Source organism: Sarcophilus harrisii, chromosome 4 (assembly GCF_902635505.1).
Source record: "Sarcophilus harrisii chromosome 4, mSarHar1.11, whole genome shotgun sequence".
Classification (NCBI taxonomy): domain Eukaryota; kingdom Metazoa; phylum Chordata; class Mammalia; order Dasyuromorphia; family Dasyuridae; genus Sarcophilus; species Sarcophilus harrisii.
Window position 1 is genome coordinate 457,867,602 of NC_045429.1, and position 19,475 is coordinate 457,887,076.

A 19,475-nucleotide genomic window follows, 5' to 3' on the forward strand; every position below is an offset into this window, starting at 1 on the left:
GTCACGTTGCTTCATTTTAAATGTTTTTAAAAGGTTATTCAATAGGACAAGAATCTGGTGATTTAGTCATTTTAACCTCCTCCCCTCTGTCACTCTTCTGGTTTATTATGTATTAGTTATTCAGTCTCTATATTGTCTACTGTCCTCAATTTGCTCCAGAGTAGACTCTAACTGCCCCAATTCCTGCTAGGATGATCTGCCTTAAAACAAACAAAAAAACCCCCATGAAATGTTCTTTATACCAAAAGAGTATTGCTTGCTAAAGCACACTTCTCATTTAAAAATGGGTTTGCTGTTTTTTCTCCCTTTGCTTTTCATGACAAAGAAACTTTGCATTAACAATTGTGTGTTTTGCACAGAAAACATAAATGTTTCTTTACTTTTTAAATAAGAGAATTATTTGTGCTATGGATGTAAAAAAAAGGTGCCAATCTGGGATACCAGGAAAGCATTAACTCCTTGGTGGTTAATGATTCCATGAAGCTTGACTGTAACCCTTTCACTTTAAAATGCCATGGACATTATAAACCGGGAGCCAAGAAAGGAGAAAAAGGCCCCATTTTCCCCCTGGACTTTTTGAGAGAACAAAGTCCTTCTGGAGTCCCATTGTCCTTCTGGAGTCCCATTCGCCTTCCCTCTGGTTAAGGATCGTGAGCTAGCTAGGGTTCCTGGGACACTCTGGCTCCCTTGCCTAACCAGCATGCTGAGTTGTTTTCTAGCCCATGTTCCATCATTGTATATGTGAGTACTATGGTTTTGACGGTGATGACAAATTATCCAACATTTCCCTAGGATCTGCCCCAATTTAGGAAGGCTTAGTATATTTGTTCTTAAAGAATGAACAAATGTATGAGTTCAAGAAATTTCCCTAAGGGTACCTTTCACTTAAAATTTTTTACCTGAAAGTGTGTTCCTAATGAGAGCATGTGATGTTGTGTGGTTGGACTGAATGATTGAGAGATGGAAGACTGGACTTTGGAGGACATCTAGGTCATTCTTATGGTAGAGCTGAAGCAGCTTAAGAGATGCAAGGACCTGTCCATGGTCAACCTTGGAAGAAACAGCAGAGCAAGAGTTTAAGATAGGTCTTCTGTCCCCAGATCTCAAAATCCTAAAGGTTCATGGTGAACACTTGAAAGCATGGTAACATTGACCTTTGTCTCCATAAATCAGGCTTTGTTGAGATTTATTGAGAAGTTACAGAAATACATTTGCTTATGAAGGGATTTGTAGCTGTATAAGATTTATATGATTTACCTATATACCACACATCAACCCATATTTTTATCATCTTTAGTAGACTTTCTCTGAAAGATGAGTATCCTAACCCTTCCTTTGTGTAATGTATTCACTTATTTGCTTAAGCTTGGGTCTCAGATCTTGTAGCGACAATTCCAATGGGTCTTGTCTCTACCAGATACTAAAATTCCTTTTTTTCAGAGGGATAACTTTCAGGAAAGCTTAAGATTTTTTTTTTTACTACCTTTAGCAATAGGACTACCATCTGCATCCCAATGAATGGATTTGCTAACAGGGCTAAAGATCTGAATTGGTTTAATGTCATTTTAAGCTATTTTTAAAAATTGGAGGGTAATTTTGTAAATGGTTATTGGTTGAGACCTGTGGTATTATCATTAGAGGGATCTCTTGGTATGGATACTCCCATCACTAATGAAGATTGGGAATTTATAGTCTTACAGACTTGATTGAGGGCAGTTCAAGATTAAGTGATTTTCCCGTGCTCATATAGTTAGTAAGTCTGGCAGAACTTGAACCTGGGTCTTAGTGATTCTAAGGTCAAACCTCTATCCATCCTGCCCTGTTGACTCATAGTTCTAGGCCCAAATGGATATTAGTTCAAGTTCTAGTCTGTAGCCATAATGAATGAACACATATTGTGTATATTATAGGGTAAAGAAAAGAAGATTTTTAGAGCATTTAGTCCCCAACTTCCAGAAGGAGTTTTCATAAGATCATCCTATAATTGTCAAGCAAATAGTAAGATTTTAAAATTAGAAAGGATTGATTTACCATTAGTATCTCCATATTTAAATATAATGAGAAAGAACCCTTATTTATTTTCCATATTTTTAAAAAGTATGAAGCAATATTCCTGAAATTACATCAAAATTCTATATGATGTGTTTATGTGTATCTGTATACAGTATGTGTGTATGTGTGTGTGTGCATGTGTGTGATTAGTATCCCTTTATGGTCAGTTGAAATAAATAAATTGACTTTCTATTTAATCTAGAAATTCCATATTAATGTAGCCATGATTCTTTCTGGAGAATCTTTGAATAAATTCATCATATTTTGTAGATTTTAACAGCGCTATTCTAACTTTGATGATTTCCAGTGACTTCCATTTCTAATAATGGAATGGAAGCTACTTGTACATTATTCTTAGAAGAGTAGATACCTTGGTAGTGATTTCTCCATTCCCATAATTAGTCAGCAATTGCTAACTACTATATCAGATTTTATTATAGGGGTATCACCTCACCATGTGATCAAATTAGGGTTGTCCCTAAAAATGAATAAGGTTGGATAATTATGTCATGACTGGTTTCATATCACCCTGTTTAACATTGTTCTGCATTACATGACTGGATAGAGGCAAGAATTGTGTTAAAATCTCTAAGAAATCCAAGGCTTGCAATTGGCTTGAATGTGAGGACCCATCATGGCAGTCAACAAGCCAAATTAAGCTGAATCCTAAATCTTAAGATATTTGGTCTTCATTTCACTGCTTTAGTTTCTCTCCTATAATATTCATAAAGGTGAATTTGGTGCATTTTACCATTTAAAAAATTAAATTAACTTTCTCAGTAAGGACAAAGCACAACATGTCAAAGATATCTACTATGTGATGTCCTGGGTAAAAGCTGATGAATCTGCAAATCAGGGAGCATCATCTCACAGTCAGAAACTTGGGCTGCAATCAGTCTTCATGATTGAAAATGGAAAATTTGCCGGACTGTCTTATTGTTTTTTCCCTTAATACATTCTTGGACCATACGCCATATTTTTATTTTGGTTGCTTTCCCTTTCTGCCAACCAACTGATGAGCATTTATTAAATGCCTACCATGTACCAGAGATGTGCTCTCTATTGGTTAACACTATGCAGATTCCATTTCAAATTAACTTCTAAAAATACATGGCAGAAGTCTCCAGAAATATTTAGCACTACTAACTATGGGAATTTCTGACCAAAATAAAGTCAGAAATGAAAGTCTTACTAAAACAGAGTTTGACCAGGTGCCTCTTATCCAACCAGAATGCAGAACTAAAGGAGATTTGCACATTTCTCATTCAACGTGTGGTGTGTTTTTTCCATGTCCGTGTTTCTTATTGGTTTCCAAAGAAACATGTCAGAATGCTATGTGACTGCATGAAATCACTCATTTTTAACGCTTTCACATTTTGCATTTCTCTCTTTTAAAGCACAAGAATCTGCTGACCTTATTTTCCTTATTGATGGATCAGACAAGACTGGAAGTGTCCATTTTGCAGCCATTCGAGATTTCCTTGTAAATTTCCTTGAGAGACTTTCCATTGGAGCTCGGCAGATCCAAGTTGGGGTAGTGCAGTATAGCAATGAGCCCAGAACTGCCTTCTATTTGAATAGCTACTCCACAAAAGCTGATATTCTGGATGCGGTGAAGGCTCTTAGGATCATTGGTGGTGAGGAGACGAATGTGGGGGCTGCCCTGGACTTTGTGGTGGAGAACCACTTCACCCAGGGAGGAGGCAGCAGAGTGGAGGAAGGGGTCCCACAGGTGTTAGTGCTCATCAGTGGCTCACAGTCTAGTGATGATATTAGAGATGGGGTGGTAGCCTTGAAGCAAGCTAGTATATTTTCATTTGGCCTTGGGGCTCAGGGTGCCGACAGGGCAGAGCTCCAGAACATTGCTACCGATGAAAATTTCGTGTTTACCACCCCGGAATTTCGTAGCCTTGGCGACTTACGAGAATACTTACTGCCCTACATTGTTGGAGTGGCCCAAAGAACAATTGTGTTGCAGCCCCCAACGATTGTCACCCAAGGTATGTATACCTCTCTGGACATCACTGAATGAATGGCTTTTATGGGTTATCTTTAAGTTGGAAGTAAAGCCAGTAATAGAACAGATTCCCCCATGGAAAAGTTGTAAGTCAACATAGCCCCTCAGTGTCATGGGATGATATCTAGAATTTTTGGAGTTCAGTGTGATACTATATAGCTTCAGATCAAGAAAACTTTATTTGTTAATGGTTGGCTTTTATGAATGATTGTCAAGAGACCTTTCTAGACTAGTTCTACCAACCATGATTAGTGAAAGTAGAAAAAATGATAAGAAACCTTGAAAATATTTATCCTTGAAACTGAAATCTAAAACTTGAAACTGAAAGATTGGGCCTGACTGTAAAGAATTAGTTGTTTGTCAAAGTGGAGGACAGATGAATTACATTAAATAGCTCACTTCACTGTGGGATTTTTGACATCTGAGTGCCTTTGTAAGGTAAGACGTCCCAAATTCTTCTTTTAAAACAGGGCTTTGAAAGACAAAAACAATTTCTTTAGCATCAGAACTTCTGGGAGGCATAACTGCCTAGCCTTTCTTGTATGGCTCCCTCTTGATTTTTTGGCCAGTGTGGACTTCCTACCATTTGGTTGTGGTGCTGTGGTCTACTTCAGTGTTCACACCTGAAAAGTGAGTGGCTGAACAAGATGGTCTCAAGATTTCTTGTAGCACAAAGAGACTATTCCTTTGTATTATAAATTGAAATTAAAGAAAAAAATAAGATTATATCCTCTAGGTATTATGGCATTGGTGCAAAATGGGAATGACCAACTTTATTTTCATATTTTACAATTATTAATTTAAATGTAGATTTAAATCACTTTTTTTCAAATAGTCCCTCTCTTGCTGCACTTATGACAGGCAGGATGGTCAACACAAGCAATGTTTTCCTAATTGGAAAATTATGTAAATGGATTAGGCAGGAGTTTATGTTTGCATTATCAATGAAAGTAGGTTTTGCAAAGTAAAAGGAAGTAACCCAAAACATCTTAAATAACTTGTCCAGAAAATATTGGTTTTACTGGAGAGACAAAGTCCTTTCCAGTGCACACAGACTTTCCTTCCATGAAAAAAATTGGAATGTTAGCAGAAAAAGACCTAGAGACGATTTATCCAATCCTTACCCAAATTAGAATCCTGTCTTAATTGGATTCTAAATTACCATGAAGACCTCCAGTGATGGGGAACTCATCTTCTCAGGTAGTCCGTTCCACTTTTGAAAGAATGAAAAAGTACCCATTAAGTACTTAATATGGGCCAAGTAGTGTGCTAATCACAAGACAGACAACTAGAAAAATTGAGTCAGTCCCTTTTTTCAAAAAGTTCACTTTCTAAATGGAAGAGACAATAAATTTTCACTTCTCCAGGTTATATTTTTATTAGAAAGTAGAGAAAAGAAGTAATTAATATCAATGAGTATGTGTTAAATTTTATTGTGTTTATGTTTCTCATGATTTCTTTGCTTAATTAAATAATTATATTGTAATGTAAAATATTTTAGCAATGTAAAATATTCTTAGCAATGATCCCTGGCACTGAGGGAGGGACTTCAGTCAGCTTGTGCTGAATATAATAAATTTGAGATAGCTCTGAAAACTGTCTCCATGAGAAGATCTAGAACAATACATAAGTAATACTGAAAGATATGACTGGGTTGAGGAGAAATCAACTTTGGGCAGTCCCATGAATAGTAATGAGAAATTCCAGTGAATGGACGCCATGATGATTAGTCAAGAGGAAGAAAGGCAGCTCAAATTAGACCAAGAATCTTCTCAAGTCCTGAATCCTGGGATCTTTCTTGTTGGGACAAATGACTCCTCATACCATTATAGGCCTTGAGGGAATCACTGTGGAATAATCCAACATGATAATTGATTGCTAATGACAATTCCTAATGAAAAACCAGAGATATTAAATAAAGAGCATTAGGATTGAATTCAGAGAACTTGGCATCAGATCCCTGGGTTTTCACAAGACTTTTCATGGGATGTGAATGACAATGATCCCATTGACCCATCTGCTCTGACCAGACAACATTTAGCGGGTTGGGGAGTGTCCAGAGGAGGATGACCAGGGACCGTGAGATGATGTCGAATGAGAACCAATGCCAAAGGGGTTGGGGATGTTTTAATCTGGAGAAGTCAAGTCAAGAGGGCCATGGGAGCTGTCTGCAAGCATTTGAAGGACTCTTTGAGGAATGGGCTAATCTTATTCCTTATGGCCCAGTGGGCAGAACAAAGTGCCTTGGAGGAAGTGGTAGAGTTGGGTTGAAGTTTGGGATAGGGGGAGCTTCCTAATCACTAGAGCTGTCCCTATGTGAAATATCCACTTTAAGAGGTCTTCAAGCAGAGGCTGAATGAGTGGTGGTGGAGGGGAGCCATGTCGTGGGCAGAGTTGGATCAGTTGGCCTTTGATGTTCGGCATGAGCCCTCCATGCTGATGTTTGAAAACGACTCCTGGAGTTGCTAACAGGAAGTTACAGGGCTTGCTGACTCACAGCTGGGCAAGGCATGTAGCCAAATGGATCACAACCAATATGGTTTTCAAATAGAAGTACAGTTCCCTAGGAGTTTTTCTTTTGAATGTCAAGTAGGAAAGAAGCTATGCTGTCTCATATGAGTATTTCTAATTTTTATGGGTGTGTGCATACGTGTATGTGTGCATGCATGCATGCACAGGTGAGTGGGTACACACAGTGCATGGGTATGTGAGTCTAGTCACATATGTGTGTATGTGCACATATGTGTGTTCATGAGTGCATGTGTGTGTGTATGTAAGTATGAGTGTGTGTGTCAGTATGCCAAACACTCTTGTGGTCTTCAGTGTTAAGTCACACAGTCTCTTACATTTTTATCCAGAAACTTTCTTTTTTTTTTCATTTATATTAGTCTTTGGACAACTGGACTCAATGACCTGGAAAAGCATAACAATCAGAGAATCTGGTTCAAATCCTGCTTCTACCACTTACTGCTTCTGTGACCTTGAGTAGATCCTCTTTGACTCAGTTTCCTCACCTAGAAAATGAAGGCATTGTACTAGATGGCCTCTAAGGTCCTTTCCAGGTCTAAATCTATGAATCTCTTCAGTTTTGAGGTACCTTGAGTTTGTGATCCCATATTCCTTCTCTTCTCCCATATTCATTCTCCTGTTGGAGAGGCACAGGTCCTGAAGTCTAAGGATTTGTGTTTATATTCTACCTTTGAGGTTTATTCCTTATGTCACCTTGGACAAACCACTCAAGGTTACAGGAGCTCTGTTTTTCTCATCTGTAGAGTGAAAGGGTTGAATTAGATGGTGTCTGAGGTGCCTTCTGGCTCTATGATTCTTGCTATCTCCTTTCCTCCAAATCTCTGATGTTAAAATTTTTTTCAGTCCAGATATGTCTCTTTGTAACTTCAACTTATTGTCCCTACTTCTGCCTACATGGGCCAACAGATCAAGATCTGTCTCTATGAACTCACTTTCTTTTTCCTCCCTTATCCTCGGCATCTACTATTCATTAGCCAGTTTTATTCTATTCTTTTTAGTTCAATTCTCCTTACCAGGGAAAAGAGATGTGAAATTAAACTTGAACATTTCTGCCTTGACTCCCTTATCATCCATCCCCAGGAGTGGTGTTATCCTCCTGCTTTTCTACCAGAGCTAAAGACAACAGAGGAGATCCTTAAAACCAAGAAAATACCTTTATATTGTCCCGATACTTGCTTTCTAGCCACAGTTAATTCTGAGCTTTAGCCCATTTTCTCAAAGCATCATGATGTCTTTATTTTTGTGTTCTGTTGCTCCTTTTTGCTTCCATGTTCTGTATATTTCATTTAATTCTTTTTAGTTTTTGAATTCCCTATGAATCTACATCATCCTCTTGATGTTTTTGGAATTTTATTCTTGAGATCTTATCCTTCCTGGAATAGTATTTCCCTTAGGATTTTAGCCCATAGGATTTGACTTCTTTTTTCACTAAACCCTTTGAAATATGTTTTCCTCGATTCTAGGGTGCATAGCAGGCTATTGACTCCTCTTTCAGCTATTGACTCCTCTCTCACAAATCTTAGAATATAACAATGACTTCTGCAAAACTTCCTATTATTTTCAACCCCCACTCCCAGCAACTGGTTTTTCTTTATTAGCAAGAATCAGAAACAGAATGAAATTATCTTTGTTTGTCCCTTCACTTGTTGAAGGATGAAATCATTATTATGATAAGTCAAGGCATAATTAGCTGTTCCTTATTGGAACAACTCTACCAGTTGTTCAGAACATTTAAATCCCCCATCATTACGATGCCATGCACCTATATCAGGGTTGTGACTGATTCCACACTGCTCCTCTGGTGCTTTTTTCAGTCCAGATGGCTTGTAATATACATGAGGATATCACTTCTATTTTGCTTCTTTTGCTCTCCATCCAATATTCTTTTATATGCATTTGGTTCCTAGAAAATTTAACTGGACCTCTAAGATGCATTGAGTTTTTCTATTCCTTTTGATGTTGTGATGTGGTTCTACAGATGGTCTGCTGTTATTTCCCCAAAAAGGAAAAAGGAAGAATTGTTAATCCTGGTTATAATGTCTTTTGCTCTTCTGTTTTTGTCCTTTCCACTTTGTAGTCTGTGATTTTGGTTTCCACACTCCTACAATAGAAGATACTTTGATAAAGCGACTTCTGTGGTCTTATTTATTTGGCTTTTGTATAATTTTTCCTTATAATCGTTATCTTCCATTTTTGTTTATTTCTCAAAGTGACTTAAAAGCATATTTTATTTTCTGAAAAGTGAAGCTGCGAAAGCCTTTGTAAAGAACTTTACCTTAATTCCACTTGATGTAGGGGGTCTTGTGGCCCTGTGTCAATCAGAGGGGCACAGCTGGGCCTAGATTAATTCCATGTTTTTCTTTTGAGTTTCTAGTGATTCCTGTTCTCAGGGTTGTATATCAAGGGGTATATTTGGGGAGCAAAGAAAAGCTCATTGAATTCTGTGGTGAGATCCTCAGGCAGTTGATCAAACCTAATTTGCTTTTACTTAGCTGATCTAACTGTTACCAATTATGATTCTTTAGGAATGGGTATGGTTATATATCCCAGAAGCATATATATCCCAGAGAACTCCCAACTGGATATCTTAGCATTAAATCAGTCAAAGAAATATTGTAGCATCTTCACTATCTTTCTAGGTTTTTAGAGAATCAAATTGAATGTGGGTTTTTGAGTCTGTCCACTTACTATATAATATTACTGCCTGCAGTCATTGAAGTCAACAAGAGAGATATAGTCTTCCTGTTAGATGGCACAACTACACGGGGACCAGCCAACTTCAATGCCATCCGTGACTTCATTTTCAAAATCATCCAGAGGCTGGAAATTGGACCGGATCTGATTCAAGTGGCCGTGGCCCAATACGCACACACTGTTAAGCCAGAGTTTTATTTTAAGGACTTCCAAACTAGAAGGGATGTCCTCAGTGCTGTTCGGAAGTTGAGGCCCCTTAATGGCTCAGTGCTCTACACGGGTGCTGCACTTGACCATATCAGGAACAACTTCTTCAATAGTTCTGTTGGTTATCGGGCTGCAGAAGGAGTCCCCAAACTCCTTGTGTTGATCACGGGAGGTAAGTCCTTAGATGACATCAGCCAGCCGGCCCAGGAACTGAAGAGAAGTGGTATCATGGCCTTTTCCATTGGGAGCCCAATGGCAGACAGAACGGAGCTGGAAGAAGTTGCCTTTGATTCCTCCTTGGTGTTCGTCCCTCCAGAATTCCGAACTGGAACTCTGCAAGCCATTCTCCCTAGTTTGCTGGCACCATTAAGAACTCTTTCTGGAACCACCCAAGGTATGTTTCATACCATTAGTAGAGTAGTAGTTTTAAAGTGAGATCTTGGAGACAAAAAAGAATTTGGCCTCTTTGTTCTAAATAGAATACAGAACAGACTAGTGCTTAAAAAATAACACGAGATGGCGATTAATCTTGGGCTCCCTTTTTATTTGGGGTTGAGAAGTCTGACTCTTGGATGGTTAAAAGTCAGTCTGTAATGGTTACATTTTAAATGGGCCTCTGGGTAGGAAGGAGGAGTGCCTGAGGATTGAACTCCATCCTCTTCAAATTCTCCAAATAAAATGAGAGCTCAACAAGGATAGAATGGGAAAGTTCAAGTTTGAGTTCACGAATGATTTCCTGCGAATCTTGCTCGGGAACACGTAACCTGAATGGATTCGATCCACTTAACCGTCCTTAATGAAGATGAATATCACGGAACCACCACTTCTCACCCTAATCAGCTTCTCCAAGTCACTGTCTCCTCCTTCTCTCTTGCATGACTGCATGTCAAGCCTTAAAATCACTTGGTGTCCCTAGATGCCCCACCATCTTAAGGCTTAGTTGTCTTTCTGTGTTTCAAATTTACAACCACCCCATGCCAAAGTTAATGAAACCGATTATAACACTTTTTTACATTTTGCATTTCTTTGATTCTCAAAGTTGAACCAAAAGGTTAATTAGCTGCTAAGGTCACAGTGATGGCAGATGAGGTGAACGGTCAAGAATGATGTGACACATAGCATCGATATCCTGAAATTTGTTAAACATTTATTTGCTTAACAGAGTAAATTCTGAAGTACCCAAGGTCACTTTTCCCTACAATGAGAAGCAGGATAGTGTAGTGAATGGAACTTGAAGAGTAGCTGAATTAAAATCCCTTCCCAGTTACTTCCTGGCTATGTGATCTTGCACAAGTCCCAACCTCTTGGATTGTAAAATGACCTAGAGGAGGAGGTTGGACTTCAAGGCTTCTAAAGTCCTTCCCAGTTCTAAATCTATTTATGACCTCAGTCATGTATTATAAGCAGTATTTTAAAAAAGATTAACTGTCTTTATTAACATACAAACCTTTTTAATACATTCCATTTGAATATTGCCTCAAGCACATATTTCATATGCCACAAAACCAAACTAAAATGTGGCTCTGTGATTTTCAAGGAATAAAGAAATCACCAGGGAATGCTGACAAAATTTCTCCATTAGAACATAAGACTCCAGGGAGGAAAGGAGACAAGATATGGACCGTTGTTTCCCTGTTATTTCATCCTTGCCCCTTGCCATGGGCATTTATATATCATTATCACCAATTCTTGCCTCTGTTGTCTGGCAAAACCTTTCATCCCCTTGGCTCACCTAAAGACAATTTGCCAAGAGAAAAAAAAGACCCAAAATGAAGTAGATCTGGGACAGGAATAAAGATTAGACTTGTCATTTCAATGGCACAGAAAGTTCCCATTGACATTATAAACCCTCAGTTTTTCATCTGATGCACAGATCAGGTTGATCCTTTTGCTTTAGGAAAGACCTTCACATTGTCTTCTCCAAATCCTTCAGCCAATCCTTACATAACAGTCCTTAGTTCTTCTCCCATTCTAGTTACCTTTCAACTTATCAGCACCCTTCTTAAACCAATAGACTCAAAGTAGGGTCACTACTTCTCTAATCCTGGACATTACAGCCCTCAAAACAGCCTAAGATTGCATGAGCCTTCTTTATCTGCCATAATCTACCACAGGCTCATCATGAGCTTGTAATCTACTAATAACCCCCAGAACTTTTTCACGAAAAACAATAAAGGCACAGATGGATGGCCCCAGTCAGGCATTAAAGGAACAGCTCCAACCTATTTTAGCCACCTTCCTGAATAGGATCTAACTGTGACAAGAGCAAGGGCATCTGGTGTGTGGATTTGTTCTCGGGTCACCGGGTTGGGCTTTCACCTGTCTCGTGATGATTTCTGATGCTAGCCACTCCACCTTGGGATCGTTCACTCCCGTGTTTTGTGAGCTCCATTCAGTTTCTTCCCCTTTACCAGCAACATGCTTCACCAGTAGCAGTAGTCGAAAAGAAATATGCAGAGCCATCTGCCATATTTGACTCCCCGGGCACGCTTAGCCTCATCGTGTGTTTCTCTTGGTCTTGATGTTCCCATGTTGTCCCCCCGTGTGTCTGCGCGGGATGCACACATGGTCCAGTCTCCCGTAGTGTGTTATCTGTCTCTGAGTAAATCACTTTGTTTTCTGTGCTTCACTGCAGTTCCTGTAAACAAAAGGGATATCATCTTTCTTTTGGATGGATCATTCAACGTGGGAAACACCAACTTCCCTTATGTGCGCGACTTTGTAATGAACTTAGTGAACAGCCTTGATGTGGGCTATGACAATATCCGGGTTGGTTTAGTTCAATTTAGCGACACTCCTGAAACTGAATTCTCCCTAGACACATACCAATCCAAAGCAGACTTGCTTGCTCGCCTGAGGCAGCTGCAACTCAAAGGGGGGTCCACTCTGAACATTGGCTCAGCGCTTGACTTTGTGCGCTCCAATCATTTCACGGAAGCCGGCGGGAGCCGGATTCATGAGAACGTCCCTCAGCTCCTCCTCCTGCTTGCTGCTGGGCAGTCGGGGGATTCTTACTTGCAAGCTTCCAATGCTTTAGCCCGAGCTGGAGTCCTGACCTTTTGTGTGGGTGCTAGCCAGGCTAACAAGGCCGAGCTCGAGCAGATTGCATTTAATCCCAGCCTGGTCTATCTTATGGATGATTTCAATTCCCTACCAGCCTTGCCACAGCAATTGATTCAGCCCCTAACCACGTATGTTAGTGGTGGTGTGGAAGAAGTTCCACTTGCCCCAACAGGTAATGTTCATTTTTCTTCATCCCAACTCTCTATCTTCTCACTCCATTATAGAACAAACTGGGAGGTAGTAGGTCAATACTTTTCCCTACCTTGTTGTGACCCTTAGGAGGGATGGAGATTCCCTGGGGTTGACTTCTTTTTTTTTTTTTTTAATTGGATGGTGGAGATACTATACCAGCATGCTTTGGCACTTCTACAGGTGTTCTTGAAGGAAAAGATAAGTAAATTAAAAATGAATTAAAAACAATTTACTAAGTGCTCACCATGGGCCAAACATGGTACAAATTTACAAAGACTACACTGAGATCATTACTGCCCTCAGAGGGTTTAAATTCTAATACTGAATTTGAAGGAGCTCCTTGTAGCTCAGTTCCATTTCAGACTGCATATGACTCTGGTACTTTATTAGGTTTTTGCTCATACCATGTCTCTTTTTCACCAGAATATTTTAAAATTTAACTTTAAAAATAGAAAAAAATAAATTCTGGGATCATATTGGCTTTGGTGACCCTCCAAATTGAAAAGTGTCATTGCCCTTCTGAGTTCTGTTACCATGTTACAAAAAAACCCAATGTGCTTGGTTCATTAAGCAGACAGGAATTTTTGGTATCGGAGACTTAAATTTCCTCACAGGTCATCTTGACCAACTCCCTCATTATGCAAATGAGGAAATAGAAGCCCAGAGAGGTCATAGAATTGTAAGTTTAAGGCAAGAAGGGACCAGAGACCATCTACTCCAGTTCCCTCATTATATAAAGAAATTGAGTTGGCTGGATGTGTCCTGACAACATAATGAGTTGATATGATACTTGGTCTGTTTGATCTTAAATCTGGTCCAAATTATCTCCTTGGGCATTTGCAACTTTTGCTGGTGTGAACATCAGTGAGGACTGAACTGGCTGAGACAATTTCCTGCATTCTGGACAGCTGATCCCAACCTACATTTACACCTGATATCTTTTTACACCTGAGATTAAATTTGCCAGACCGTACAGCTACTCCAGGGCTGAATAGTGCGTCTGAGGCTAGTTAGTCTAAATGCTTACTCTGAGCTAAGTCCTGGGAGAGCTAAAGACAAAAACAAAATCCTTCCCTTGAGGAGTTTCTATTCTACCAAAGGAAATTTACCTTGGACCATTTTTCTGATGTTTAACAAAATATCTAGGATGGCAAAGACAAATTTGGAGAGAAAGTAGATTGAGATTCGAGCATGGTTTCTACCTTGCTTCGAATACTAATAGATTGCTTATGGTAATGGGGCTCAGAAGGCTTCTTGGGGACACCACTGCTGACTAATGATCACCATGAAATCATTGGTTCTTACCATCAGAACACTTCCCAGGATCTGTTTGAATGGGATGGAGTGAAATTGAGTCATCCTTTGTAGTCGGAGCCATAAATGCTTCTCACCAATAGTTCTTTGCACCATTTTAAAGGGAGTTTAAGAAGAATTAAATTTTTGGACAATGATAGAGTAGGTGAATAGTATGACAGTGAGAAAGAGTGTGCTGTTGGTCACTCTTTGGACCCTCTACCATAATCTCAAATTGAGTGAAATGATCATTAATTCCAACTGAATAAATGGTAGTATATTTCTTGCCATCCATATTCACCAAATCATAGTGCCCTTTGTCTTAGGAGATCAATCTCCTACTTAAAAAAGCATAATTGTGATAAGAACATTGTTAATTGTTTCATACATTATTTTATTACCTTGCTGCCAATGGCATTTTATAAGATACAGTATATTATGGAACTTTTTTTTTTATTTTTTTGAGAAGCAAATATATTCATCTTTTCTTCTTTCTATTCCCAGATGAACATAGTAGAACTTGAAATTTTAGCGACAATGGATTTTCATTCTTTTTGGCTGCTGGTATAGCTATCTTCTCCCATACTTGGTGAATCCTATTAGCAAGTCCCTGTAGCTCTAGATTGAAATTCAACCAGCTGCAATCACTGGTGTCTGCTTTGCTGATTTTGTTTCCCTTTACCTTTATTTTAGAAAACAAGCGGGACATTCTGTTCCTCTTCGATGGCTCAGCCAACCTTGTTGGTCAGTTCCCTGCAGTTCGGGATTTTCTCTACAAGATTATTGATGAGCTGGATGTGAAACCTGATGGTACTCGGATAGCAGTAGCCCAATACAGTGACAATGTCAAAATTGAGTCTCGTTTTTCTGAACACCAGAATAAGGGAGAGATCTTGAATGTAGTAAAACGGATGAAGATTAAGACAGGCAAACCCCTCAATATGGGCTATGCACTGGACTTGGCACAGAGAGAACTTTTTGTGAAGTCAGCTGGAAGTAGAATCGAGGAAGGGGTGCCTCAGTTCCTCGTCCTTCTGGCTGCTGGAAGGTCAACTGATCGTGTGGACGTGCCAGCCCAGAACCTGAGACAAGTAGGCATTATCCCGTTCATTTTCCAAGCCAAGAATGCAGATGCTGCTGAACTAGAAAGGATTGTACTCTCCCCTGCATTTATCCTGAGTGTTGAGTCTCTGCCCAAGATTGGAGAACTTCAGCCACAGATTGTGAATCTCTTAAAAACTGTGCAGAATGGGGAACCACCACAAGGTATGCTTGGACATAGCTACTTTTCTGGCTAGTTTTCTAGGATATTGGTCAGTGGGGAGATTTGATTGTAACTTAATGGGGACATTGCTGAAGAAGTCAACCATGGGTTACATAGTGGTATGATTTTGTTTTTGCTATTGAATTATATCTATGACTGTTTCAGTTTCCCACCTATTAAATGGGGAGGTAGGTAGAAACTGGGTTGGGAGCCAAATCCTGATTTTGGCGCTGTGGGATTGCGGGCAAATTATTTCAATGATCTGTTCCCTCATTTCTAAAATGAGTGTGAATATATAATCTTTACGATCTCACTAAATCTGTTGGATTTAGAGCTAGAAGAACAGAATGTCTCTAACAGTTGTATGACCTTGGATTAGGTGAACATTTAAATATCAGGGATCTTGATTTCCTTGTCAACAGGAGAGGACTGGAGTAGATGAGTTCAAAGTCTCTTCTAGCTCTGAGTCTGTGATCTTATAATTTGGTCTCAGAGAATTGGGTTCAAATCTTGCCCTTGCTTTTTTACTACTCCACTGATCTTAAGCAAGATTTAGAATCCTATTTTCCTCATCTGCAAGGGTTATATTGATGACTAATGAAACAATTTCTCTCTTCCATCCTTCCCCTCAAGTCTCTGGAATTGCTTCCAAGAGACTGTGACTAGTGAAAGACAGGAGCATTGGATCATTGGTTTGGCTTCTTCCTTTAGGTCCAGGTGAGAAGAAAGATGTTGTGTTTCTGATCGATGGCTCCGAGGGAGTCAGAAGTGGCTTCTCTTTATTGAAAGACTTCATTCAGAGAGTAGTAGAGAGCCTGGATGTGGGCTCCGACCGGGTCAGGGTGGCCGTAGTGCAGTACAGTGAGCGAGCCCGGCCTGAATTCTACCTGAACACATACTCAGATCAGCAGGCGGTGGTCAATGCCATCCGCCGGCTCTCCCTGCTTGGCGGCTCATCCCTCAACACTGGCTCTGCTCTGGAATTTGTCATGAGGAACATCCTTGTGGAATCAGCAGGGAGCAGGATCTCCGAAGGTGTCCCCCAGTTCTTGATCGTTCTCAGTGCAAGCAGGTCCCGGGATGATATCCGAGCTCCCTCGGTGATTCTGAAGAGGAGCGGCGCAGTCCCCTTTGGCATCCGGATTGGCCAAGACGATGACACAGAGATGCGTACCATCTCTTACACCCCCGACTTTGCCGTGGTCATCCCCACCTTCCAACAGCTCAGTTCTGTGCAGCAGGTCATCTCCGACAAAGTGACTCTTCTCACCCGGGAAGAACTGGAGAAGATAACGCCTATCCTGACCGTGGGACCAACAGGTAGGTTTCCCATTCATTTAGTTTGGCCATGGCTAGATTCAAGATAGAAATGACCTTTAGGCCACCTTTCCTATGTGATATGGGATGAGAAGTGCTTTTGTTCAATATCAGAAGTGATGGGTCCTTGAGAATTCTGGAGCTTGCAATGAAGCAACAATTCCAAACTTTCAATGAATTTCAAGCTCAATTAGATGGTCAGTCAGGCATTTATTAAAAACCTATTATGTGCTAGAATTGTGCTAAACATTGGGATTACAAAGAAAGCAAAAGATACTCCCTACCTTTAATGTACTTAGTCTACTGGGGAAAACACCATGCAAATAACTATGAAAACACAAGATATATATATATATATATATATATATATATATATATATATTATAGAGTTGGGGGCTGTTATAGAATTATGAGTTCATCAGTATAAGAAACACTCTCCACTGATGGCAGCCGATAGGCGCTTTTTCTGTAAATTATGATCTTAGTGAAGCATTTCTTCTCAAAGGGTGGTCTGTGGACCATCCCTGGGTGTCTCCAAAACCTTTTAGGGTTAGTCTGAGAGGTCAAAATTATTTTCATAATAACATTATTACTAAATTGCCTTTTAAAATTCCCTTCCCTTTCCCAACTACATATCTGTTAGGGCAGATGTTCTTTATATGCTTCAGTTAAAACAACATATTCAAGAAATTGGATGCAGAAGCTGATGGGAGAATCCAGTGCTTAGCATTGAGTCTGGAAAAATTAGGCCTTTAATATTTATTGATCTATGAAGCCATACATAAAATATATCAGCAAAATACATTAAAAAAAACCTGGCTATTTTTGTTTGGGAAAAATATATATTTATAAAAAGTCATTTATGTTTACACATAATAGATAAATTCCCACTCTAAATTTGTTTCTAACCCTAACTTTAGTGATTAGAGTGTCAGGAGTTCAAATCTGACCTCAAATGCTTACTTACTATGTGACCCTGGGCAAGTCACTTAACCCCATTTATGTCAACTTCCTCATTGATAGAATGAGCTTGAATAAACTCCATTCTACTATCTTTGCTAAGAAAACCCCAAATAGGGTCACAAAGAGTCAGATGTGACTGAAAAAGACCAATTGCGAATTTAAATGAATTAATAAAATTTATCAGTTTTAATTACTAATATGATAAATATTGAAAACAGAACACACATAAACAAAAACTCATAGTAATTTGTAAAAACAGAGTCCTCACATGAAAAAATTGGAGAACTGTTATCTTGAAGAGTGAGAGATTAAGTGACTTCCTTGGATCCCACCTCAGCATTTTTTCCATTGTACCATGTTGCCCCCTGGAAGTTTTTGGGCTGCAGCTTATTCCCATTCCCTCTTCTCCATCTGGGCTCTTTGCCCCTCCTGATCACCTGTGGTTCAATGTGCTTGACATTTCAAAGTGCAAAACAAATGTTTCTACCCAGTGGAGAGCTGAGAGTTTTCAGATTTTATGCACTGACAGTTCATCCCTGGTCTTGTATTAATTTGGTTGGGACAGAGGTAAAAAAAAATAAAAGCTGTGGGGTAGCTAGATGGTGCAGTGGATACAGCACCAGCTTCTAAGTCAGGAGGACCTGAGTTCAAATCTGCCTCAGACACTTAAGACTTCCTAGCTGTGTCACCCTGGGCAAGTCACTTAACTGGAGTGAACTGTCTCAGAACACCCCCCCCCCAAAAAAAAAGCTGCATGTCTTGGGCATTTCCTGTGGTTTCGTCTCTCTTAACCTTAGCCCTTTTTTTTCATAATGGAATCCCTGAGATTTTAGTATAAATAACTGATCTCTGAGCATGTGGAAAAAGAAAATGTGTCTGATGAATATTGAAGATATTGGAGAAATGCTGGGGACCATTTCTAATGCTTTTTAAGGAGAGAGGTCACATTCTGTTACAAATCAATCAATCAATCAACATTGATTAAGCATCTACTAGGTCCATAGCCCTGAGTACTGGGGCTACAAAAAGAAACAAAACCAAGTAGTTTCCTGCCCCCAAAGAGCTCACAATCTAAAGGGTGAGACAACATGCGAACAACTGAACACAAGTTATAGACAGGCTAAATAGGAAGTAATTAGCAAAAGGAAGGCTCTTGAATTAAGAGAGGAAGGCTTCCTGTTGAAGAAGGAATTTTAGTTGTGATTTAAAGGAAGTCAGGGAGGTCAGGAATCAGAGCAGACAAGGAATTCCTGGCATTGGAGAGTGCCAAAGAAATTGCCCAGAATTAAGGGACAATGTGTTTTGTTTGTGAAACCACCAGGAGGTCACTATCCCATAAGGGTTTCTATAGAATGAAAGATTTCCCCAATACTAGTCTTCAAGATCATTTATTTAGGGCAATATTTAATTTAGTTCAAACTCTGTTGTCAAATTCAGAGGATGGATCACCTTATTTGTTTGGTGATCATGGGAGATTGTAGGATTAGTTGTCACTTCAAATAAGACCAGTGGCTTGGACAAAGATGTCTTTTTGTTTTTATGGGGAAGAAAGCAATGCAGGATCTGGAGCCAGAGGCTTCCTATTCTAGTTCTGCCATTTACATCTTATGTGACCTTATTGAGATTCAAAAGGAGACCCCAAAAGGTTGGGTTCACAGACCCATGTCATAAGGTGTCTCAAAAGAATTTGCAGGCTTAAACCTATCTCTAAGTCAAAGGACAAAGTTTTTGTAATTTTAACACCAATTGATGCAAGCTAAGGATTGAGCAAAGAACCAGGAGAAAGAAAATAAATTTATAGGACAAAGTTGGAGAGACCAGAGCTTTGTGTTACTTATTTATTAATTTTAGGGCTTACAGGTAGGTCTGAGGGGTGGTCTTTTC

General features: G+C 39.5%; 1 protein-coding gene across 7 annotated transcripts in view; it reads left to right on the plus strand.

Moving 5' to 3' along the window:
• The window catches only part of COL6A3 (collagen type VI alpha 3 chain), an 84,968-nt gene that overhangs the window by 19,677 nt on the left and 45,816 nt on the right, over positions 1–19,475 (plus strand). For 2 of the 7 annotated variants that reach the window (XM_023503808.2, XM_031968243.1), the window contains 5 exons: positions 3,450–4,052; positions 9,309–9,893; positions 12,135–12,734; positions 14,741–15,313; positions 16,023–16,631. In XM_023503808.2, coding sequence (XP_023359576.2) covers positions 3,450–4,052; positions 9,309–9,893; positions 12,135–12,734; positions 14,741–15,313; positions 16,023–16,631 — 2,970 coding nt within the window. The remainder of the gene's footprint in view (positions 1–3,449; positions 4,053–9,308; positions 9,894–12,134; positions 12,735–14,740; positions 15,314–16,022; positions 16,632–19,475) is intronic. The other 5 variants (XM_031968242.1, XM_031968244.1, XM_031968246.1 and 2 more) reach the window with 5 other exon arrangements.